At 27.0% G+C, this 27,973-nt stretch overlaps 1 protein-coding gene across 1 annotated transcript; it reads left to right on the top strand.

The window, feature by feature from the left end:
- The first annotated feature begins 13,380 nt into the window (after positions 1 to 13,380).
- Positions 13,381 to 27,481, top strand: LOC100202325 (selenoprotein F-like). The gene is made up of 4 exons (XM_065791715.1): positions 13,381 to 13,721; positions 26,598 to 26,647; positions 26,761 to 26,828; positions 26,981 to 27,481. The coding sequence occupies exons 1-4, from the start codon at positions 13,436 to 13,438 to the stop codon at positions 27,039 to 27,041; spliced, it is 465 nt and encodes a 154-aa protein (XP_065647787.1). The 5' UTR covers positions 13,381 to 13,435; the 3' UTR covers positions 27,042 to 27,481.
- Positions 27,482 to 27,973: the final 492 nt, after the last annotated feature.

Genomic DNA, 27,973 nt, shown 5'->3' with positions numbered 1-27,973 from the left:
TATATATATATTAGGTTGAGTTGAAAATAAAAGTTTGGTCTATCAAAGAATATTTTGTTGCGTCTAACTGTAAATGAACAAAAAATATTAAAAATATTAATAAAAAACATGGGAAACCGCCCCATTTTGACCCTTAAACATCAGACAGGTCCCTAATTTTATATAAAAAAAATTTCTTTAAAAGTATGTCATGCTGGGTTTTAAATGAAGCAAAACTTTATAAAAATTTCAAAAATAATAATCATGTTTTATTATAACATCTCTAAAAAAAATTGACTCAAAAACACCGTGAAAAAAATTGATTTTTTTAATAATGTTAAAAAATAGCACATTTACGCATTAAAATGTAAAGTAATAATCTAAATACAAAATAATAATAATAGTTTTTAAAAATTTTTTAAAATTTCGCTTTATTTGAGACCCAACATGACATACTTTTGAAGAAATTTTTTTTCTATAATAATAGGGACCTGTCTGATGTTTAAGGGTCAAATTGGGGCACTTCCAGTAAAGCATTTTTATTTTTTATAAATGCTTCTGATTTCATACGTGGATTAGCAAATAAGTATGGTTTATTGTGATGAAATTCACACTTTTGTTTATTTTCACCCCAGCCTAATATATATATATATATATACCCCAGCGGAAAAAAGTCATGTTTCCAGTAAATTTTTTAATAGAATTTATCGCTAGATAAAGCAGAAACCCAAACATGATTTCCCATACATGTTTAATCGGATTCATATCTGGGCTCTGGGGTAGCCATTCCATTTCGTCAACACCCTTATCGTGTAAGAAATGGCACACTCGCTTAGCTTTATGGTAAAGTGCATTATCATATTGGAAGATAAAGGAACCTCTTCTGCCATAAAGCTCTCTGGCTGTCGGTAGCGTGTGATTTCTTAACAATTGAAGGTATTTGTCTTGATTCATGTTGTCTCTGCAACGGTAACAAATTTATAAATTCTGTAAAATGAACTAAACTTGATGTCGGACACATAACTTTTTTCCACCACTGTATATATGTTTATATACAAAAATTGGCAAAATGGCAAAATAGTAAAAAGAATTTTTTTTACAGAAATTCGTATTATCGAATTGTTTGTTTGTTTGTTTTTTTTATTATTATTTTTTTAGATTTTTATTTTATAGCTTTCTTGGAGAAACTTATTTTTCATTTATCATTTAGAAATCAATTCCGATTTTTGATTTAGTAAACATTCTTAGATGCATGTGTACTTATTTTAAATTTTCTATTAGCATATAATTTTTTTTTCTTGAATTATTATTATATACAAGCACTGTTTTAAGGACGTACAAACTCAATATAAAATTAATTGATGACTGAATATAAAATCCGGGTTTAGTGCTAAAAATTGTCTGAAAATATCACTTAGCCCGGTGTTTACTTGTCACATAGAACACAGTTTGTTTGTCACATAAAACACATTTTTATTCAAAAAAAATCCGGGTGAAATATTTGTCACATAGAACGCACTTTCATTTATAAAATCCGGGTGAAAAAAACGCAAAATTGAGTGAAGTGCCAAAAATTTTCATTTTTGGCCAGAATTTCATATTTGGTTTTCAAATTTTTTTTCTCTTTTAATTTCCATATGTATATCGACTGCGTGGTGAACACCCTGCATGGTGTCTTTTGAACCCTATTTATTTTTAAAGTTTATGATTTGCAAAACGTTTTTTTGATTCACTACGCATTATTTATAAACGATATTTAAAACAAACTTTACGTTAAAAAATTAAACTCATAGTTGTATTATTTATAACTTTATACCCAGGGGCTAGGAATAAAATAGGAATAAACCAAACAAAATGAATAAAATTTTTTACTTTATTCCAAATTTTTCAAATAAATAAATTTAGAAAACTCTCAGATAAAAAACGCACTGCAGTCCTTGTTTATAAAACTTTCCTTGAAGAATTTTAATTATCTTTAATAGCAATTTTAAGCTTAATTAAACTGTTTAGTCTAAAATACTATTAGTATTAAAAATGCTATTTTTTATAGTTTTATATTTAGTTTATTTTTACTTATAGTTTTTAATATAATACTTATATTAATTTAATATAATACTTATTTTTTATAATATATATATATATATATATATATATATATATATATATATATATATATATATATATATATATATATATATATATATATATATATATATATATATATATATATATATATATATATATATATATATATAGATATATATATATATATATGTATATATATATACATATATATATATATATACTTATTTAATATAATACTTAGATTAATTATATTTTAATACTTATAGTTTTTGATATTAATATTTATAGTTTTTATAATCATAAAATATTATTAGTATTCTTATTTAACTAATCATTGGAAATAAAATAGTCACGTGAACAAATGAATCACTCAATGAGTCTGTTGAAGTTGATTGCTTAAGAAAGTAAAATCTGTAGATGCGGTAGTTTACGGGCGTCATTTTAACAGTTCAGTAAAAAAAATCGCACTTTATTAGAAAAAAGGAAATGTTTATCAACCTAAAAAGGAAATACAAATATTATTTGAAAAACTACTAAAAGTATTTGTGACTTACTGAGTGCTAACTTGAAAATACTTAAAGTTCGTTGGGATAATATGAAAATAAATCGGGGCTGTGATAAAAAAATTAGGAGATAAGAAAGATATAAAATAGAGCTTAAATTTCCATGAATATTTAATATATTAAAAAGCTTCTAAAGGAATCAAAGCTGAAAGTGTATTAAAGTTTAGAACAATAAGGCAGAATCTCGAAAGATCGAAAATCTCGAAAAACTAAGAATTTTGACAGGTTAAGGCGAAAGAACTTAAAGATTGAAGGAATTTCAAAAGGTCTTAACGAAACTTAGGATGAAATTGAAGAAAAAGTTTAAAAATTATTTAGCGAAAAATTAGTAGTCATAAGAGTCAAAATTAAAAAGCGTACCTTATAGGTTAAAGAAACCTGATCTCAAACCATAGTATTGGAGTTGCTAAAATAGACAAATCAAACATTAAATTTTTAAAGACATCATTAAAGAGTTTGATATATATGCAAATAAAACCTTTTATTATGGACTCTTTATTTTTTGAGTTAATTTTTATAGAATGTTTCAAGGGAGTTGAAATTTTGTATTGTGTACTCCCTTAAAATATTGTATTGTGTACTCCCTTGTAATATTGTATTGCTTACTCCCTTGAAATATTGTATTGCGTACTCCCTTGAAATATTGTATAAAAATTAACTCAAAAAATAAAAAGTTACATCCGTAATAGAAAATTTTATTTACTTAAATGAAACATTAAAAAAAAAAACAAATAAACAAAACAAGAAAACTAAAAGGTTTTGAATCTATTAATTTATATTATTTACGTAAACAAGGATTTCTTTTAAAAGTCGTAAGCCTGTGTAAAAAGCTATTCACAGAAGCAAAAGTTCGTCCATTAAACGGAGATAATATGTGGAAAAAAAAATACTCCTGCAGCGCTGTTACAATCAACAAACTTTTGTAAATCAGAAATTTATTCCTTTTAACAAAACAAATCGCACCGGTGCTCCGCGGAGTCAATGATGCTTGTTTCAATAACAGCTGTCCTGGATTGAAGTCATTCATTTGTAGATATCATTTGACAAGAGCAATTAGCTGATAATGTGAACCCTGAAGAGTTGAGATTTGAAAATTAATAAACACTTTACTGGTACGAAAACGGTGATTCGTCAAAGAGGGATCGAGCAAAATTAAAGGGTTTTTTTTTTCATATATTTTGCTGTTCATACAATAATATGAAAAAATTATTCCATAAAAAAAAGAAAATATATATATTTATATAAAGAGACAGGGGCTTAAAGAAGATATGGATGACCAGAGTCAATCTTTTCATAGAGCCCCTATGTGAGCTTTAACAAGTGCAAAGAAAACACAATCTTTTCATAAAGCTCCTATATGAGCATTAACAAGTGCAACAAAAAAAAAGTTATAAAAATAAAATAAAAAAAAGCAAAATTAAAAAAAAAAAAAAACTCCGTTAAAATCTTTAAAAAATAACAAAACTCTGTAAAAAAAGAAGAAAAGTCCCAAATTCCAAATCAGCTGCTACCATGATGTATAGCGGAATGACAGTGGATTGCTTCTACCTCCCTACCTATTTGGTTGAAGCAATGCATTAAAGAACTCGATTTTTTGAGTAAAAAGCGAGTTCTTTAATGCGTATGATAAAGCATTTCCGATCAAGGAAATTAAAATGAAGGTCAAAAGTTTACAAAATCTATGGTTTTCAAAAGCTCTTGTCATCTAAAAAAAAAAAGTCTCATTCTTTTACTGTATCTGTAAAAAAAAAGTCTCATTCTTTTACTGTATCTGTCCTTGCATGCTCCAAAAACTTTTATTCGTTTTTTTCCCCACTCTTCAGCTCTTTTGAACTCTCTCTCATATTGATGTTTTCCTGACTCTTACAACCTTCAACTTTTAAGTCTTCTGTAAACCATTTCCTTGCTCTATAACTCTATTCTTTTTTTCTAGTAACTCCCAACTTAATAGTGGTTGTTTGCAGCTTTGTTGGAAGTGATTCTGAATTAAAAAAAAAATTACTTAAAAATAATAAAAATAGATTTAAAAAAAAAACTTATCAAAACAAAAACAAAAAAAAGTTACAAAAACCCGTTTGAAAAACTAAAAAAAAACATTTTTCTAAGATAATAGATTAGATAATTAGACCTTCTTCAACTCCATATGTTAGTTAATAATAATATTGTAAAAAAACTATGATGAATATGACATAAGATATATCAAAAAAAAAAAAAAATACCCCTCACAAACGGTTGCCAAGGTTCCCATTACTACTTTTCTGACCTGAGATTTAATTTTTTTAAACATTAAGGGACTACAATTCCAAATAATCTTACAACTTTTACTCAATATCAAATAGCTTGGTATTGAAAATAGAATTACTTTATGCATTTCACCGACTATTCAAAAACTAAAATTAATTTACGAGGGAAAAACAACAAGAATGCTGTGAAAAATTGTCAAAATTAATAAAGTTTCTTTGGCTCCCAAGATTAATCACAATCATCCAAAAAAAAGTGAACGAATTTAATTACGGTTCATCTTTGTTTAAACTATAAATCACTTTTTTTTATGAAACTGCAGTTGATTTCCTTTAAAAAGTCAAACATATATTCAATTAAACTTTTGTTCACGAAATATTTTATACACTGGTTAAAAAACAGCGTGTTTTTTACGGAAAATTTCCGGCAGTTGCGATGATCAAATCTTTCGTTATTTTACAAAAAAACCCATCGTATGTAAACGGAAGTTTCCTTAAATAAACGGGCATTTCCGTTAAAATACAATGAGTTTTTTTCGTTGAGCAACAAGAGCTTTTGCCATCGTGGCTGCCGGAAAGCTTCCACTAATAAAAGGAATGTTGCTGGTAATAATATTTGAGCAGTCATGGCGCAGTGGTAGCGCACTTGCCTCAGAAACAAAGGATCTGTGTTCCGAACCCCACCACTGGGCAAGTTTTGCAACATTGGTCAGGAAGAAGGCATGAACTTCCTATTAAATGCTCTTTCGCTGTGCTCCTTAAAAAAAAAATGTTCCGTTCATATGAAAATTTCAAAGTTTATTTCTGAAAAATATTTTAAATATAAAATAGATTGTATGTTATCAAAAATATTATATAAAGACATATTTTCTTTGATTTACATAAAAAAAGAATTAATTTTTCCGTGATTTTCATTTCATTTTAACGGCAAATGCACAAATGAATAATAAATAAGTATATAAAAATTTTCAAAAAAGTTATTCATAGTTTTGATAAATTATAAATAAGCCCATAATAATGTTATTATATTACATATTCCTATTTACATTTACGATACAGATCTACTTAAAAATTTATTTTCGTGTAATATATAGAGTACACTGGGGTAAGAGTAAACGGTTTATAAAAATTAAGAAAAAATATTCTGAAAATCTTTAAAAAAATTGATTTTTATGAAGAAAAAACCCCTCTACTTTTCCTCTTATAATTGAGGAAAAGTAATAACAATTAATAACAATTTTTAAGATATTAAGAAAATTAAAACTGAGTAAGTATATAATGAAAATCAAGTAAAATTAATTAAAAACAAAATGTAAACTAATCTTATTAGAAGTTAAGTTTACAAAGAATTATTTTAATCAAATACACGAAAAAAACTATTTATTAGATAAAAAAAAGAGTTGTTTCATCGGCAGAAGTAGGTTCGCGGTATTTTTTCATGCATAAAAACTCTTTACCAATTTTGTATTTTTTGGGTAAACACGATCGATAAACTCAAGACTTGCAACTAAAAGCTTTACATTGGCATCACATTTTGTTTTGAGTTGGCAATTCTTCTTCCCAAACACTACGACACTTTTTGCACCTCTTGATGCCTTTGTTTTGTCTCGGTTTTTTAAACGTTGCATTTGCTGAGTTACATCTGAAGCTTCACTGTAGTGAACTTTGCGTTTCTTTAATTGCTTTGACTTTTTGGCCTCATTGTCTTATTTTAGTTTCTCGAGCACCCCAAATGTACTTAGACACTGGCCTTCAACTCTCGGAATGCCAACTCTTTTGGGTTTTTTTTGCGTGTCAATATGGTGGCGCTGTAAAACATTTTTCAAATTGCCTTCGAGTCTTTCTGTGAAGTGTTGCAAAATTTGGTACGTTTGAGCAGAAGGCACTGGTGTTGTTGTTAAATTTTGAAGTTAGCGAATTGTTGGAGTTTGATGCTTACTGATGTTAGATAATTACATAGGTTGTATAAGGATGATAAAACAGACTTGCATGAAGATGATGAAACAGGCTCAGTTGAGGATGATGAAGCAGGCTCAGATGAAGATGATGAAACAGACTGAGATGGTACTTAAAATGTTTGAGCAATTTGTAACTTTGATTGAACAATTTTGCTAATATCAAGCGGGAAAAAGCTCGTGCTTTCAAATCCAGCGATTATTTGGGTTCGTGTAAATGCGTCACCGGAGCTAAAAAGTTTTGCTTGTAGTTGAATGAAATTTTCTTTTGTTAAGTTGTTGAAACTTTTAGCTGCATAAAATTCTGTACGTAACTAGCGCCAAACTCGTTTAACGTGACAATACATACCTACGTCTAACGGTTGAAGTATGTGGGACAAATGAGCCGGTAAACAAATAAGCCTAATGTTATTATCAATGCAAATACGTGCAACATCGTAAGTAACATGTGTGACGTGTCCGTCCAAGACTAAAATGTGAATACCTGTAATGTATGTATGTATTTCGCCATAAAGAATATTTTTACAAAATTAGACTTTTACGAAATGTATATACACGGCTGGGGCAAGAAGAAGACAAATTCAGTCTTATCGCCAAGCCCCTTCAAAACAAGAATATAAATAACAAAAAAAAATTACCGTTATTACAATGTAATATATGCATAAAGTACATATATAAATGCAAATATAAAAAATAATTTTTATATATATATAATTTTTTTTTTTTTTTCAAACCTATATTTATTAAGATTTCGAATTTAAAAATAAATAAAAATATAGACAAAACATGAACATCAAAGAAAGGTAAAGATTCAGGTTAAAACCAAAAATAAATATGATCAAAAATAAAGTAAATAACAAGTAAATAAAACGAGTGATTACTCATATTTAAAAGTTTCAGAAGAAGTCTAGTTCGTTGTCAATTATGGAAAGTTTATTTTTTATTTTACTTTTAAATTGATCGAGGAATTTTTTTTAACTCATTATCCAATAACGTGTTCCATAATTTAGGTACTCTGATTGCAATCGAGAACTTTGTAGCAAAATAATATGCTTTTGGTTGAATATAATTGTTATTTGAATATCTTGTTGGATATAAATGATTTATTTTTTCAAAAAATGTGTTAAATAAAATGGGTGCCATTTTATTATCTACTTTGAACATAAATATAAGATTATGATATAAATTAAGTTGAAATACGTTGAGTATTTTGAATTTATTAAAAAGAAATTATGTGTGCGAAAAGCGATCCACATTTCCAATATATTTTACAGCGTGTTTTTGTTTAATTAAAAGCTTTTTATTTTTAGATACATTAGTGCTGCACCAAGCAACGTTAGGGATCGTCCATAAAGTACGTACGCTCTGACGGGAAGAGGGGGTCTGAAAATGGCTTATATGAGATGGGAGGGCAGTGGGTCAATTATAAAAGAAAGGAGACACTAAGTTTAAAAAAATATCATAAAATGATAGATAAATAGGTTAAAAGCATAGGTACTTTTAGGGAGGTGGAGGGTACTCAAAAAGTGTATTGCAAAATGCGGGGAGGGGGGGTATACAAAAAAAAAAAGCGTACGTACATTATGGACGACCCCTTTGCGCAATTTAGATAGCAATGAATAAAAGAAAAATGAATAAATTTCAAAAAAGTCTGGTTTAATAGCTTTTTGGCTTTATGTATGAGGCTTATATTTTTTGAGACTTTATTATGGATTATACGTATGTGCTCTTTCCACGTTGCATTTTCATCTAAAACTACACCTAGAAACAACAAAGAACGCTCTCTTTTGGCATAAGAGTTATTAATAAAAAGCTTAAGAAGTTTTAAGGGAACGTTGTCTTTATCATAAATATGATGGTAGTAAGTATATTTTGTTTTTTTAATATTTATGGACAATTTATTCGATATAAACCATTCGCTAAGCTTCACAAGCTCTTTGTTCATTGTTGCAAACAAAATATTAATATTTTTATTAGAATAAAATACATTAGTATCGTCGGCAAATAAAATTGAGTATAAGTTATTGGAGAATTTATTTAAGTCATTTATATAAATGAGAAATAAAAGCGGTCCTAGAAATGATCCTTGGGGGACTCCGCAGTTCATTGTCATTAAATCTGTTTTTTCGCCATCATATAAAATGTATTGATTTCTATTCTTCAAATAACTCATACACCAATCTAAGATTTTATAATCCCATGATTTTTAATATTTTTAAATATAGAAGATTATTATGATCCACGGTATCAAACGCCTTGCTTACGTCAATAAAGACACCTAAAGTAAATTTTTGTTCATTAAAAGCTTTAAATATTTCTTGGACAATATTAATTATTGCGTGATCGGTCGAATAACCGGATTTAAAACCAAATTGTTTATTGTAAAAAATATTATTTACATTTAAGAAGGAAAAAGTCTATTATACATTACACGCTCCGAAATCTTGGAAAAACAATTAAGAACTGAAATTGGTCTGTAGTTGGAAACATCAGAAGAATCACCTGTTTTAAAAATTGGTGTAACCTTGCACTTTTTAGTTTTTCAGGAAAAACTCCATGCTTTAAAGATAAATTAAAAATATGTAAAAGTGGTATTGTTATATATTTTAGTGAATTAATAACGACATTACTGCTGATATCATCGAAACCTGAACTTTTGTTAGGTTTTAACATGGATACTGAATTTAATAATTCATCCTTCGTAAGTTCATGATTAGACATAAAAGCATTATTTGATGTCAAGTATGATTTAAAGGTAATTAATTTAAAATTTGATTTAAACTGTAATTAAAAAAGATATTTGATTAGTTGATTAATTGATTGAACTACTCAATTTAAGTAGACCTAACTAATTACCTGGAATTATTTTGATTGCCGGTATGAATACTTTAGTGATCCATTGAATAAATTGTTTCTCTTCCATCCAACCCGACTTTGATATTGTAAATGCGGTGTTTGGTGGTCCTCCTACACACCTGTCTTTGTACAGACGTGATATTGGTTTGTAAACTACGAATAGTGGCGGAATGGTACCAGTAGCGTTGACACAATTACTGAATGTGTAATTAATTTTTTCGTTGTTGCCAACCATTTTTAAACGGTATTTAGCACTTGTTTAAAAAAAAGAAACCTTGATATCATTCTTGTCCTGGATACCATTTGGAGGTAACAGATTACTTTGATTTGTAGATACTAAATATCCCCAACCATTGCGATGACACCTGCAAAGGTTCTGTCGAAACCCCAATCGGCTAAACTTATAAGTACTGAAACAAGAACAAATTCAAATGCTGTACTTAGCACGGTAGTTTTACCTCCACCATGTGATTAGACTTTGTTGTGCACACGCTTGTGAAGAGCTACCTTTGGTATATTGTATGCCTCTGAAGCTTTAGTAAGTGATATTTCGCCTTTTTTGATTTGTTCTACTGCAAGTTGCAATTGCTCTTCATTGTAAATTGTTTGCGTTTTACGAATGTAAGTACGAGTCATTTTGTTTTAAAATTTTTTAGATAAATAGCAAAGACTGCCATATTTATTTACGTTTTAAATAATTAATAACTATTATTTAGTTTAACCGCGCTCATCTTAATGCATAAGTGTGAGCAATTAGCATGTTTACTCTTCCCCCGAAAAACATTTATATTAGTTTTTTGCACACAACTTTTTTCCGGAACTGGCAAATTCAATTTCGAAAAGAGAATCTTGATCGTCATAAAATTTTCTACAAAACAATTTTTTTTGTTTAGTAAAATTTAATTTTAGTTTTGGGAGTTTTGAAGTTGATTTTTTAGAAAAAAAAATTTTTTTTACGAGGGTGAGAATTCTGAAGTTTGCTAAGGCAAAATTTAATCTTTTAAAATAATTTTTACATATTTAGATAAAGCACAAAATTCTATACAAAATGGTGCCTCGCATTTTTAAAGATTATTTGTTTTAGCTTTCAATAAATGCAAAAGAAACAAAACTGCTAAACCATTCACTTTTTTTTTTCGTTTACTTTTACCCCAGTTAAGCAAAAAATAAATAAATCATTTCGTTTACTCTTACCCCAGTTTTGCAAAAAATAAATAAATCAACCCAACTGCACAAAAATACAGTCATTTCTTTTTTTTCCATTTCGATTCAACTACAAATCGAAAAAAAACAACACAAAAACAAAAAGTTTTTGAGTAAGGAAAGATTTTAATATTTAAAAAAGTAATAACTTATAAAAAACACTCATTATGTGCAATGGTTATCTTAAAGTTGTTACTCAATATGAGTGATTCAACTAAGGCCAAACAAAAAACAATTCTAGGTAAAACTAAAAACTCTTTTGAGCAATAAATAAATAGCTGCAACAAATAAAACTTAAATTAAAGTACAATACAAATAGAGGTTTTAAAGTGCAACTTAACCTATCTCAGTTTGTTTGTCATTGTAGTGGTGATAACCGAATATCCTGTTTATGTCATTGTTGGCGCCATATGCCATTACTCCCAAATTTAAAATTAAATTTTCTAATACTGTTAAATAAATAAAAATCTTTACAACTTCTTTAAAATTAAATTTCGATTATTAACTACTTAATTTACCTACAAAATAACTCAACAATTTAACAACACCCAATTTTTCTTTTCTTATAATGAAAACTTAATTTATCAAATTATTATTTTTATCTAATATAAAACCATTTCAAAAATCAAATTTAACATTTATTAATAAAGGTACATATTTAGGTGGACCCTTTAGCAAGCTAAAAAAAGTTATAAAACATTATGACAATAATATAACAGAAAGTTAAAAATTTATAATTAAAATAATTTTTACCTATCTGCTCCATTTTAATCAACAACAACAACAACAACAACAACAACAACAACACAACAACAACAACAACAACAACAACAACAACAACAACAGCAACAACAACAACAGCAACAAAAACAACAACAACAATAACAGCAACAACAACAACAACAACAACAACAACAACAACAAGATATTGATTTTCCTCAAAATTAGCAACCATATAATAATAATAATATTAATAATAATAATACAATAATAATAATATTAATAATAGTAATGTAAGAGTAAGTACTTTTTTTTTCTTTCTCAAATTTAAGTTCTGATCAGTTCTTATTGATAGTGCGCTTGCAGTGTACCAACAGTTAACGGAAACAAAGAATTTTTTTGAGAATAAAGGAGGCTTTGTTAAAAGCATTTATTGTTGAAGCATTTACAGCCTACGAGCAGTTTGTCTTAAGAAAGCTAAAACATGGAGAGACAACCGATGTCTATTTGGCGGAACTACGCAGGCTTTCTACCCTAATTGGTGGGCTACCAGGAAAAACTGTTGCGTGGGCCTTCGTTTCAGGACTTCTTGAAGAATTTTGACGGATGCTGAGATCGGGTTTTAGTATCGACAATCTTTCAACTTTACAAATTCTTGGACGAGCACGAGCACTCATGATCAAGGAACGTAACAAAAGAACAAATTAAACTTTTTTTGTTGCTGCAATTGTCTTTATAAAAACAAAAATACCAATCAACTCTAAGTTGCAAGAAGATCAAACTAAATCATTATACAATGAGTCTAAACTCCTTAAATTATTTTGCTAAGGATTGCTCTCTCCCTTAACAATTAGTTCCTCCAATACGCTTGGAAATAAACAGTGTTCCTCAGGATGTGCTGATCTATTCACTCTGTACTTGCTGCATCATTTATAAAAAAATGTGCAACAACGATAAGGAAACAAGAAGTTAGCATGGAACTGTTAATGGACAACAACAGCAGTGCAAAGGTGCAAGCCAAACTCGAATTGTCATGCCAAATGGGAATGAGGTTTTTGTAGAAGCACTTTTATTTGTTTTTAAACCACTTAATTATTGTTTTTTTATGGGTATGAATAGAATAATGACTTTCGGTTGAGTAATAATATCTGCAACTTGTGATATTTATTTTATAGAAAAAACGAATCATATTTCTTTGGACTAAGAAATGATATGCGAAAAGGTGTCAGTACAATGAATATGATAGCTCGGGATTTCACAGCTTCGTTTGAAAAACAAAATCAAAAATGGATAATTTTGTGGAAATGGAATAATAATTCTCAACCTGAAACTTTAGTTATTAAGATTGCTGAATACACTATCCCTGTTGGCATAAAATAAGATTACAAAAAAGAAATTAAATGATGAAAAAATGCCATCCCAAATTTTTGCAAGGGCTCCTCATTTGGCATATGTATGAACATACTTGAGTTTGGAGTTTGCACAATGTGTAAAAGTGTCTTATCTGAAACATCAAAAAATCCTTCCCGCGCCCATGTATATATATCCCACTGTACTTTCTTTTAATTTATCAGAGAAAACACCCTGTTTATAGCAGGGTGTTTTCTCTGCTCGTTTTATGAATATGTTATATGTAAATTTATAGCTACAACTATAATAAATAATAGAAAGAAAAAATTGATAATGAAGTTGCGAAAAAATAAAAATAAAGTGAAAAAATTTTTTTGAACATTAGAAGGTGGAATATTTATTCGCGGAAATGTCATTTTAAATTGGCTTCTATGTACAATATTCATAATGGCTTGTAAATTAGGTATGGCCATACGTAATTAAAATGAAAACCAGTTATGCGTTTGGATATATTTTTTCATTTTTTTTTACTTTTTTAATTAATTTTGGCAAAGCTAAATGGTCGCCTGATAAATGCAGTGAGCTTGGATTTTCATCCAATTTATTATGTGGATCTTGTGAGAATTTAAAAGAGTTTGGACTGTCTACTCTAGAAGAAAGTTGTTCAAATTGTTGTGAAACTGGAAAGGAAGAAAATCCAAACCAGCGCCATGCAAGTGCAACACTAAAAGTGTGTCAGTGAAAAATCGGAAGGTATCCTCAAGTTCAAGGTACAAATAAACTGTTCAATTTTTTAGCTGATAAATCAATAATTTTATTAATGATATCAATGATAATAAAAATAAAAATTACTCATACGCACAGATATATATATATATATATATATATATATAGATATATATATATATATATATATATATGTATATATATATATATATATATATATATATATATATTATATATATATATATATATATATATATATATAGATATATATATGTATATATATATATATATATATATATATATATATATTATATATATATATATATATATATATATATATATATAGATATATATATATATATATATATATATATCTATCTATCTATCTATCTATCTATATCTATATCTATATCATCTCTCTCTCTCTTTCTCTCTCTCTCTCTCTCTCTCTCTCTCTCTCTCTCTCTCTCTCTCTCTCTCTATATATATATATATATATATATATATATATATATATATATATATATGTATATATATATATATATGTATATATATATATATGTATATATATATATATATATATATATATGTATATGTATATATATATATATATATATATATATATATATATATATATATATATATATATATATATATATATATATATATATATATATATATATATATATATATATATATATATAATATTTTAAAGGTGAAAAAAAAAATTTTCATTACTAAAATTGTTATAACTCTGTCAATTCTTATCCAAATGCCTACAACTTGGTATCAAAAAATAGATGTAACAGTGAGCTACAAGTATTTATAAGTGTCTACCCATTGGGTGTATCCAGGGGCTTCTTCCATGGGAAGTGTGTGTTTCTAATCCCCCTACCTCCCACCATCTTCCTCAAATCTAAAACAAACAACAAAAGAAAGATTTTAAATGTGATTATTTACAAAGAGAAATTGATATAAAAACATACTCTACTTCAATACAAGATCCATTTAAGTAACCTTTCAGAGAAAGGAGCAAGGGTATGTGCTCCCTATCCTCCTCAAATTCAAAACAAACAAACAAACAAAATATTTTAAATTTGATTATTTACAAAAAGAGAAAATAATATAAAATTTACCAAATATATAATTAGACTATATATAATGCCCTTTACTCTTAGAGGGCATTTAAACCCCTTCCAACAGTAAAGAGCATTTAAACCCCCTCGGGCCTAAAAAAATTGTTCAAATAAAAATATTATAACAAACAAATTGTAATGAATTTGTCTTGGCTTTTAGTAAATGATTAAAATTTGCTATTCCATTAATGAAGCCAAATGTTAATCGTTGTCAACAACAGACCTGACAAGAATGTAAGTCAGAGCCATCTATCAAAAAAATTTCAAGTCACACCACATGCAATACCAATTTTTCAAGTGACATCACATGCAGAACTAATTTTGCAAGTCACACCACTTTCACTTATTATTATGCAAGTTACACCACATGCAGTACTCATTTGCAATTCACAAAACTTGCTGTACTTATTTTGTAAGTCTACTTGTTGTAGCTAAACTTTTAAAAGCATTTAAATATTTAAGTAATATTTAAATCATACAAGTATTATCATGGTATGTTATCACATATTCAAATAAAGATTATAAAAACATTAACTCTCCTGCTACGATATCAGCACCAAGCTAAGACTTGCTGAAACATTTGATTTATGCCAAATTAAGTTTATGAACATTTTTTAAAGTTATAATATGTAACTTCATCAGTGTCAGCAGGAGTAGACACAACTAAAGATTACAAAAAAAAAATTCAAATCCTATAAAACTTATCATTGAATCAAAACACTAGAATTTACTAACTTACCAGCGGTAGTAGGAAGAGGCACAACTAAAGGTAGCATAAAAAATAAAAATGTTCTACAATATTTAAACTTATTTATTAGATCAACCAACCAAAATATCAAAGTATACATCGTTACCATTAGATGTTAAGGTAAGTGATTGTTAAAAAAAAAAAAGTAATGCATTTTGATTTATGCCAAAAATCAAGTTTATAAAAGTTATTACTTACAAACTTACCAGTGGTAGTAGAGGAAAGCACAACTAAAGGTTAAAAAATAAAATATAATTTTAATAATTTCTAAATTTATATAACTAATTATCCAATCTTAAATCATAATTAACAGCCAATGCTGGATGTCGAGTTCATTAAATGTTATAAAGAAAAATAAGGAAGAGACATAAAATATGTTTGTAATAATGAATCAATTTCATATATTATTAATTTGTTATTATTTATCTTAATAATTTGTTAAAATTTTCAAAAAAACAAGCAATCATCTAAATTTTACAACTAAGCAAAATTATTAATGTTTATTTTACTTACTGAGTTCCACGACATCATTTAAAAATGATTTAAATTTAATCAAAAAATTACAAGTAAAGCTAAAATATTGTAACTATTTATATTAAGTATTTACACAATATGCAGTCAACTTTTTAAAAAATTTTTTAAATTGTCAAAAAATTAAAAAGATAACAACATTGATTACAATACTACACTAAGTTATTTTTCATCACATTAATAAGTGATATAATTAAAAATAAACTTTCCTTACTCAATGTTTTTTTCTATTTGATCTATATAAAAACAATAATACTAATAAGTAAAAATAATAAAACAAACAACCTTGTTCGCAACAATATAAAATCATTAAAAAAAACTATTGTCAGTAAAAAACAGAAATAAAAAATACCTAAAGTAAATACTGAGATAGGAAGCAGTAAAGAAATATAAGAAAAATGGACACTATAATCTATATTTTTAAAAAAAGACTTGAAATATAACGAAGTTTTAATAATTTTAGTAACACTTAATAACATTTAATGAATATTAAAGTATTTTAATAACAATTGATAAAAATTAAAGTACAAACATTACCTTTCTTCTAACGTGCAAAGTTTATATTCATTTTATAATAAAGTTTGTTTGACTAAATATAATAAATTTGTAATAAAGTCTTATCCACACACATTTACTTTCTTTCCATCCCCCTTTCCCCTCCCCCTTTCTGACCCTCCCCCATCCCCCACCTGTCTCTCAAATTCAAGATGGAAAAATGAAATTTAGGTACCAAAAGTGCTGCAAAAAATAGGGATAGTGCTGCAAAAATTAAATCAATGAAATTTGGCATGTGCATAGAAAAGGTGAAAAAAAAAAAGAGCATATCTTCAATATGTACTGAGTGCAAGAAGTACAACTAGTTTTTGAAAGTCAATAAATCCACATAAAAAATTAAAAACTGTAATCAAAAGACACATTAAAGTTTATTCATTCTAGTTTTTAAAAAATATCTATGTTGATATACAATTCTTAAAAGAAACACAAGAAAACATGCTTCTTCCTCACTGACTAAATGTAGACTTCAAAAAACATGGCATGGAATTTTAGCACAAAAATTGGTTTCGAAAAATTGCGATTTCCGCGTACCTATATATATATATATATATATATATATATATATATATATATATATATATATATATATATATATATATATATAAATATGTATATATATACAGTCTTGCATGGTAGTCAAAAAGTTTCTTCCATAAACTGTAGTTTTAAATGGAGAGCACTAAAAAACCAGACCAGAACAAGTTTAAAAACTTAAATAATTTTTTTTTTTTCCTAAATGATAGACTGCCTGCCCTAACCAAACCCTAAGTCGATGTAGCAGCACTCCATTGCAAGTCAGGCTATAACGTAGTCGATGTAGCAGCACTACGTTGCGAGTCCGGCTATAAGATAGTCGATGTAGCAGCAAATCATGCTATAAGATAATTGATGTAGCAACATTCCGTGTATGTTTTAAAAATATATTTTAATAAAACAAATACACTATTGATTAAAAAAAGCTTTCTAGTCATTATTATTACGGTTTTTAAAAAAACAAAACTTAATGTACTTCTGCATTAATTTAATGGTTTTAACTTTTCTGCGACAATAAAATGTAGCTTAGTTGTTGAGGTAGCAAAGTTGTTTTTAAAAGAGACTTTTTTTTTTACCATAAAAGTCTCTTTTGACTACGAGATAGGGATATATATATGTATATATACAGGTAATTCCATGTCAAATCAACATGCTCATGTCACCCCATGTTTTGGATTTTGCTAATTTTTTTACATATTAAAGGGTTTATAAAAATAAACAAAATCTGAAATTTGGAACCTCCAACCCCTTACGGTCCTTGGGATTTTCAGGATTCAATTTTCTTATTTATGCTGACTCAGCATTTTTTATAAAGTATTTTTTTGTTGTTAAATAGCAATATTATATGAACCAAACGGGGTATCATTCTGAAATTTTGTACACAGACAATCTTCCACATGGCAGATACAAATTTTAAATTGAAAATTTTTTTGACCACCATAATTACATGTAAATTAGATAATGAAGGCATATATTTTGGGGTATTTTGACAGTCAAAATGGTGATGTCGCCTTGATAATTTTTTTTGAGGCATTGTTATAATTTATAACACAGGTATCAAACATCACTATTAATAAAAAATATATTACTGCATTTTTGAACTTTTCCAAATGCACCCTTTTAAGTAAAGCTTATATATATGCTGAGTCAGCATAAAGTTTATTGCTAACTTATTTATGACAAAGTTAGCTATATCTTAATTTTATGTTGCAAAAAGTTATTGTTAAAGTCTTTTTGAGGGCAATAATAAATTATAATTTATTTATATTTTTTTTTGTGCCTAGGGCAGGCTCTAAGTATGAGGAGAGCAAATGAGGGGGGGGGGGGACATCAGCTCCCCCTCCCCCTCTAAAAAAAATTATATTTTCCAAATTAAATATTTTTCCAAAATTAAAAATTTAGTTTTGTTAAAAATTTTTATCATAAGCTTTTTGGAGGCCTTATGGAGCAATAGTTAGAGATATTTTTATTTATTAAAGCTAATTTTTTTGAAAAAGACCAACATTTTTTTAAGTTTAGAAACTTTACTAGGCTGTAATCAAAATGCATTTATAAAAGACATTTTTTGTAAAAGGCTATATTTATAAAAGACATTTTTTTTCTTTTATAAATAAAACCTTTTATTTCCTCATTATATTATTGCTTCTGATTTCATGTTGTAAATATTAGTTTCCTGTTACTTTGCAGAATTTTTATATTTACTTAACTAATTAATAAATGTTAAATGATTACTATATAATCTGTAAATAAAATAAAAATTAATTACCCTTTAATCATGTATAAGAGGAAGTCATATAATATGGCACCTCCAATTATATGGATATTATAATAAAATGTATAAATAATTTGCCATAAACTAAAATAATGTTAATGGTATTTCTGAAAAATATTTATTTTGTAAAATATTTCAAAACTAGATTTTTTGAATAAAAACAAAAGTTGAAAAATTAAATGAATTAAAAGATAAACTAAAACGTACTCTGCAAAAATACAGATATTAACATTAACTCCAGAATCATGGTCACTTTCATGTAGTTCATAGCTTTTATCAAAGTGATGAGTACACACGAATGATGCCTGGAAAAATTGTTTTTGTCAGTATAGGGTACGAGCAACACATGCAAAAAAGACTAATATTGATTAATTTAAAAGAACTTCATGTAGCATTTAAATCTGAATACTCTAATTTAAATGTTGGGTTTTTAAAGTTTTGCAGCCTTCGTCCAAGATGGTGTGTAACCACAAACTCGTCTGGCACTCACAGTGTTTGTGTCGGTATCTATCATTAGAATGTTAAGTTTTTAACTGATGCTCTTAAAATTGACAAAGACTATAGAGATTTAATGGGAAGGATTGTTTGCAATCGGGATAATCTAGAGTGCATGTTACATCGATGTCTACTATGTCCTGGTATTACTGCTTTAAAAGAATTCTTAACAGTAAAATTTGACAAAAGTGATAAAGAATTAACAATTAACCAATGGCAAGGTACTGATAGAGCTACACTGATCAATCAAAAATCAATATTAAAGATGTTATTGACCTTATATGCAATAAAATAGATAAACTTACATCTTATTCATTTATAGTTAAAAGTCAGGCCAAGTACCTTAAAGACTGTATAAAAAATTTTGAATCACAATGATTGTATAATATTGGGTGACTTTGTAGAGAACTTTCAATTTATTGTTCAGGATGAGGTGCAAAGTTACCACTAGAATAAACCAAAATGTACACTTCATCCTATTATTATATACTATAAATCAAATGGTAAACTGATATCTAAGTCATTTTGCTTTCTTTCTGATGACGTTGAGCATGATGTATACTTTGTATATAAAATACAACAGTTCATTATCAATTACATTAAAGTAAACATTCTACAAATTAGTGGTATTAAATGCTTCACTGATGAATGTGCAGCACAATATAATAACTTTAAGAACTTTATTAATCTATGCCATCACAAAGAAGAGTTTGATATTGATGCTGAATGGGTTTTTTTTTTTGCCATAAGCCATGGTAAATTTGCTTGTGATGGTATTGGGGGCACAGTAAAAAGACTAACTGCACAAGCTAGTTTAAAAAGGACAATGACAGATTTTAGATGTAAATAAGATGTTTGAATTTTGTGTAACAAATATAAAAAATATTCAATTCATTTTGGTTTAAAAAACAGAAATAAATAAAGTTCCATCATCATTACAACCAAGGTTTACTATAGACGGGTTGCTTTGTTTACATTCTAAAGCGCGTGCGCAAAAAACGACAGGCAAAACATTGGAGCTAAAGCAAAGTAAGCAAAAGTTAGGGTGTGAAGTTTGTACAAGCAAACTATGTGAATAGAAAAAGTCTCACACTAAAGTAGAACCAGCGCGTTAAAATGTGTCAAATTTTGTTAAGCAGTATCAAAAAATGCTTTGCCAATTTTTAAAAGTAAAATAAATTTAAAATTAACAAGATATACCTCTAATAATCTATACTTCTATCAACCCAGGCTGGGTCCCAGCTAAGTTATAGAAAAAACCAAGAATTTGTATTAAAGTTAACATAAATTAGCATCGAAAGCTGTTGTTTTTAAAATTGTTAGTTGGTAAATTGATGAAACAGACTGTAATGAAACAGATACCACATATGAAAATGAGCTTTACTTTACTCCTATAGTTCAGGCTAAACCGATTACTGCTCATTATGAGCCATTGCTTATTAACAAATGCCAAGATAAAATGACAGAAAAATCAAAAGTTTTACTTTAATCCCCAGGGCTGGACTGCATCTGTTTATAAAATACTGAAACTGTTCATAAAATGGGGTACAATGTAAATACTGATAACCCCTCACAAGTCTTTATAAATCAAATAATGTAATATTCTGAAATTGTTTGCTATATTCCAACAGATTATAATCTTAAAATGGAAAGCAGTTGCAAAATATAAACTTTTGAATGCAATGTCTCTTTAACAAAAAAATCTTTTCATTTCTGTCTTAGGTTTGTACATTGATGTTGATTATCCTAAGTGCAAGTCCAGATGGAATTAAAAAATGAAATTGTCATGGAATGGATATTTTTTAAATGAAATTCTCTATAAATATAGAAACAGCTTATAGTTGTGGAAAGATGATCAAAAATATCCACTTAATAAAGATGGTCTAATTAAAACTAATCACCAGTATTACTATCAAATGCAACAACAAACGATGGTAACCAAAACAAAATATTGTCTGTTGGAGTAATGGAAACATGGCAAATGATAAACTCTGTATCTGAGAAATTCTGTTATATGTTTAAAGATAAACTTAAAATAGTTTTTGAAAAAGTTACATCGACAAAAATTGTAACAAGAAAATTGAATTCAAATCAACTACAGCTATTCTGCATGTGAGAATGTTCAAAATTTCTTCCTTTAACAGAGTGTATTAATTTTCATTGTCCAGTCAAATGGTATCATTACAAATGTGCTAATATTATAACACCTCAGTCTTCAAATAAAAAATGTTTTTGTTCTACATGCATTTTGCAACTTAAAGACAATATGAAAAGCTTTTGTGTAACATTACTAAATATATATATATATATATATATATATATATATATATATATATATATATATATATATATATATATATATATATATATATATATATATATATATATATATATATATGCGTATTTCCAAAACAGTGCAGTTACTTTCTCTAAATATATATGTTCCCTTTTTCAAATCATGCCTGATAATAATATTTACATAAATATATATATTATATATACTACTGTATATTTATATATATATATATATATATATATATATATATATATATATATATTTAAACAACTTTAAAAAATATTCTAAACAATAGAGTGCTCAATGTTCTTAAAAGAACAGTGCAATTATATTAGTAGTAGAAAATCACTTAACAAAAAAAATGGAAAAAATTTTTGTTTAGTGATTTTCTACTACTAATATATATATATATATATATATATAATATACTACTGTTATTTAAGAAGTATTGTTTAAAAAGATTTTTACAATACTTCTTGAATAGTTAACTCATATAATAACGAATAGAAAATTAAATACAGTATTTAAAAATAAACAAGGCCTGTTTTTGCGCCAAAAAAGTTTTCATCCACCCTGCGCTTCCACCTCAATTTGTTATTGAATCAGTAGTAAAGTAGCATTTTTAAATTAAAAATTAGATTTAGTAAGATTTTTATATTATTTTTTCTTTATATGAATTTTTTATATTTTTTATTTTTGTTAGATTAATTATTAGAAATGAGAGTTGCAGGGGGAATTAGATCGCTTATTGTTAGAATGTGGAAGGAGGAAAAATCGCAGCAAAATATAGGAGAAATAGTAAAGAAATCACATGCAACTGTGCATTATCAAGAAATACCAAACCACTAATTAAATTCTTGATAAGCCACGTATGGGACATCCAAATAAAATTCAAGTATTGAATTGACAAGCTATTTTAAAAACAGTCCTAAAATAAATGCCCCAAAACTCGCTGGAATGCTGCAAAATGATTACAATTTAAAAGTGGATCCTGAAACTGTTAGAATAACCTTAAGAAGAGCTGGATGCAATTGTAGAGTACCATTGAAAAAGCCCTACATCAGCAAAGTTAATAAAGCCCAAACAGCTATACTTTGTAAAGCTTCATATTAATAAGCCACAGACATTCTGGGAATCGGTCCTTTTCAGTGATGTGTTAAAATTTAATGTGTTTTCATCAGATGAAAGAGTTAAAGTTTGGAGAAAACCAAATAAAGCATTTAAAAAACAAAACTTGTGTCCAATGGTGAAGCATGGAGAAGGAAGTATTTTAGTGTGGGGGTGTATAAGTGCTTCAGGTGTAGGAAACTTGGTTTTCATAGATGGAAATGTAGATCAAAATGTGTATTTAAACATTCTGAAAAATAATCTGGAAGAAAGTGCCCACAAATTGGGACTTACTAGGTCATTTATTTTTCAGCAGACAACAATCCAAAACATACTGCCTAACGTGTCAAGGAATGGCTTATTAAAAATAGCTTAGCAACTTCATACGCCACCGCAATATCCGGATATAAATTCTATCGAATATCTGTGGGATAAATTGAGTAGAAGAATTAGGACACATGCTGGGAGGGATCAACAACAACTACAATTAGTAATTATGAAAGAGTAGGGCTCAATCTCTACAGAAATTACAAAAAAATTAGTTTGTGCTATGGTAAACAAACTGCATGAATAAAAAGCTCGTGGTGGAAAGTTAAGCTATTAAAACACTAACAAATTGAGTTTGCATAGCAATTTTATTTGATTTCTGTAAAGTTGATGAAAACTTTTTCAGGATAAAAATGTCTATCATTGCAATATACTGTATTTTATTTGTTACTTATTACTTTAAAAAATCTTTTTGTACATTATTTCTTAAATGTTTAAATGATATGATTTAGTTTATACCATGCTTACATCTTTGCTGAATAAAAAGTTATTGCACTTTTAAATTGTGCAAGATAGGTGGATGAAAACATTTTTGACACAAGGTATATTCCTTAACTGTTGACAATTTTAGAAACTCATGGAAAGTAATGAAAAATTTGAGTTATTTCTCTTGAAACTTTTTTTGGCTTTGTAAATAAATAATAAAAGTTCAACATATATAATTTTTTTTAGCTTGCATATGAATTTTATAAAACAATTAACATTATTAGTTTTATAAAAGGCATGTTCTAGGGGTATTTTATAACATTATAATTTTATATGGTAAAATCCCTATGCTGCAGCCAAGTTAGGAGTATGGATTTTTACCTATCCCCCTATAATAATAATTTTTACAGAAAGATGATCTTTAAAAGAAAATTTTTTTGTTAATTATATCAAGTGCTACTTAAAAGACACAATTTTAATATTTGAATTTTTTTGTCTTTCCTATCTATGTTTTTTAATTACATAATCATACACTTTCTCTGTATGATATGTACACAGTCCTGTATTATAGGACTATCGCAACAAAACATGGATTGGGTGGGCAATAAATCTTTCTATATGCTTTAAGTAGGCACTACAACATTTTTTTTTTAAATGTTAAATGAGAACAAAACAAACACTATACATTAGAGCTAAACATTAACAGTTAGTAAATAACAACAAGTTATCGTTATATTATTTAAAAATTTAAACCACAAAGTTTAAAATTTTTTTTTTTTTTTTTGTGTATGACATTTGAGGTTTTTAGTGATTTAACGTTTTTAAGAATCGCATCAATGTTTTCATTCTTTACAAAAGTAACAATAAACAAGACCATTATTATTCAAAACTAAGAATATAATACCAAGAAAAACTATAGTAAATGGAATTTTAATGACTAGGCAACAATCCACCTTCGACATAATAAATCTGTGACAGTACTATTTTTTTAATATTTTATTTAATAGTAATGCAAAAAGGGTTTTCTAAAACAATGAACTAATTTTAAAAACTAAATTTCTGTTTTGAAAATTGACAAGTGCTAAAAAAAGATTTTTTTTCAAAGTTAACTTTTTGATGGGAGTCATTTTTTTGTGTCACTTACTATTCAAAAATATGCCCACTATTAGGATAATATAATGCTATAATTGATTTTGTTATTAAATCAAAAAAACACTAATTACTTTCGAAAGTATTTGGGTTACAAAATGAAAAATATTTCCAAAATATTTTTCAAAAATATTTGGTTTTATAAAATGACGATGATTTTTAAATCATCGACTATTGATAATTGATATTATGCGCTCAGATTGATTATTGATAATCGATATTATGCCCTCAGATGTTGAAGTGCCTACTCTAAGACAAAGCCCTTCAGAGCTTACCTGAAACTTTCTCTGTTAAAACCATACCAAGTATAGTTAGAAGAACTTCTTACAAAAATATCCATTTTTTTTGTGTAGCACGTTATATTAAATATTATTTAAGAGTTATTTTTAGATATTTTTGAAATATTAGTAATATTTTTTGGTTTTTAGAGAATATTATAAATTATATTAAAATATCATAAATAAAAAATTGAATAAGTTTTTTGTATGTTTCCTTTTAAAGATTCATTTTAGCCTGAAAACAGTTAGTTTTAAAAGTAAAATAATTTTTGAATAATTAGTTGTCAATTTCTTTAAAAAAGAACACAGTACAAGGTACACAGTGGAGTTATTATATAGTTTAATAAATAAACACTAAGAGAATAAAGCCTACGCTTTAATGCAATAAAGAAGATCGTGATTTCTTGAGATGTTTTAATAAAGTTACTCTTACTGTTAATATTTTGATCCCCTTGCAAAAATCGAAGAAAATGGAGTAATCCAACATGTGTAATCCATAAGAGTGTGGAGGCATAAACATAAAATTTAAAAAAATGAAAATAAGTGTTAAGTAGATACAAACTCTTTGAATTTTTGTATTGTAGCGTGTTTTAATTAAATTTAAAGAATTACTTAGCAATCGTTACTTGAGAAATCACTGTCTGCGATTTGCTAATTATACAATACCATTGTCTGTTGGCATCGAAAGGTTTAGTTGCGATGAGAAAAACAGCATGAAAACTAGTTAATGGACCTGCCTAATGAAGGAATTTTAACTAAAAAATTATTGAAGTGGTTAATATAAGGAACTTAAACAGCAGAATTCAATTTATTTATTTCTCTTTTAAAACCGGCCGTTTAGAGTTGTAAATTCTCTGTTAGTTTAATGGAGTTATATAGTGAATATGGCTGCAGCGCGCTAAAATACCTTGTTACTTTAATTACAGTTCTTTTCAAATTTGCATTTGCTGTTTAGCAACATCGAATTTGCACTTTAACAACATCGAATTTGCACTTAAGTTTCTGAAATTTTCCAGTTGGAAAATATCAAAGGTGTAAATAAATAATCTGTACTTGTACTTGTCAATATATAATACTTGTCACTTTAGCATCTGCTGCTAGTAAGCTTTTTTTCTTTTTTTTTTATAAATATTTTTTAACCTCATTTTTTCTATCAATTTTGCTACTAAACGGCTTACACCAGGTGCTCTTTCACATATAAACAGATAGATTTTTGTTAACAATTGTCATTGTTAATAAAAATCTATCTGACATTGACATTTTTGTAAAAATGTCAAATGTCAGATTTTATAAAAATTGAACCCTTACTGTCCTCTGTCAGGCATAATTTTTACCAATTTGGTCAAAATTGAAATAAATCAGTAGCCAGACTTTGTATCTTGGCGGTTTAAAACAAAACCTTAAATGTTATTCTAGAATTATATTTAATTTATTTTGTCACTTTTACATTAGTATATTGTAAATAATTTTTTATTATTTAATTGGCTATTTCACTATAATTATATTTTAACTGTGTCAAAATATAATTTATAAAAGTTATTAAAAGTAAAAAATGTTTATTTTTAAGCATTCATAAAAGGTGAAAAACGTGATTTGTTTCCCAATCTCAAAATTCAGGTAATTTTTGAGACTATATTTGATAAATTTTGTGGTAGTTAAAATTTTGTTTCTGATTTTTTAATGCTTTTAGCAGTTTTTTAATTTTGCATTATTTTATTGATTTTATTTAGTATGAGCGTGGTGCTGATCCACAGCTTCTGCTTCATGATGAGTTGGATAATGTCAAAGAAGTTCTTAGGTTTCTATTTAAGTCTTTATTTGAAAATTGTTTTCAATTTCTATAAGTTATTATTTTAATTTTTTTTTTTTAATTTAAATTTCAAAAAGTTTATAGATCGTTTAAGTTTTGATTTTCTTTGAAGATTTAAAATATTTTAATTTTTCTTTCAGCATTACAAAATGGGATACAGACACAATAGCCCAGTTTTTAAAAGAGAAGGTTCAAATGTAATGTTATTAGGCAAATTATGTTATTTAATAAAGTCTTTTCTGTTTCCATTTTACTTTTTTTCTTTTTCTTTTTTATCCATTTTTTTTAGTTTTATATTTCTATCTTTTGTGAGATTTTAGGGTTTCAATTTAAAGATGTTAGATTGCATATTCTTAATTTTATAACCTCTTATTTTCTTTTTCTTTTCTCTCTATTTATTTCACGGAATTCTGCTTTTAGTTGTAAGGGTTTTTATAAAACATTAGTTTAAATAATATATTTATGAAAAAATGAACATTATTATTATCCACGGAGGATGCTGTTTGAGGATACCCAGCTGAATCTTGTAGGTAGTTATAATTAAAACTTTTGATGTTACTGTTGTAACTTTTTATGAAGACATGTATATAAACCATATATGGAATTACATGTTTGAAATAGTTTGTTCATTTCTATGAAAATATGTTGTTTTTTTTTAATTTTTACTAGAAAATTAGTTCGTTTGTTTCATGATATAAATAAAAATTCGTAGTTTTATAACAAAAAACAAGTAATTAATTTAAAACAATCAAAATAGTTATGAAGATTCGTGTTGCAATAGCATTTTTGGGTATCTGTAATATTTTTATAGACTTAATATAAAGTGTAATCATAATGGTTTGAGCATGCCTATAGACGCAAAGGAAATGTTTTTACATCTAGATAGAGTTCGCAATAACAACGGTGATGCTAAGTTCGGCAAAAAGTAACATTGAATATAAATCTATCCAATGATATAAGTATCTATAATAAAGAGCGGTTAAATCCTTATATGCGGATAACGAAAGTAATATTTAAAAACAATGTAATCTTTTTAAATGAATAATTTGCGGCTATGAACATTACGTTTATTTTACATATTGCATGTTATTGCATATTATGCGTTATCAAGTTTTTTTTTTGTTTTTTGTGAG

The sequence above is a fragment of the Hydra vulgaris genome, chromosome 02, assembly GCF_038396675.1.
Source record: "Hydra vulgaris chromosome 02, alternate assembly HydraT2T_AEP".
NCBI lineage: Eukaryota > Metazoa > Cnidaria > Hydrozoa > Anthoathecata > Hydridae > Hydra > Hydra vulgaris.
The sequence above is the reverse complement of the archived record's forward strand: the minus strand, read 5'-3'. Positions and strand labels throughout refer to the sequence as shown.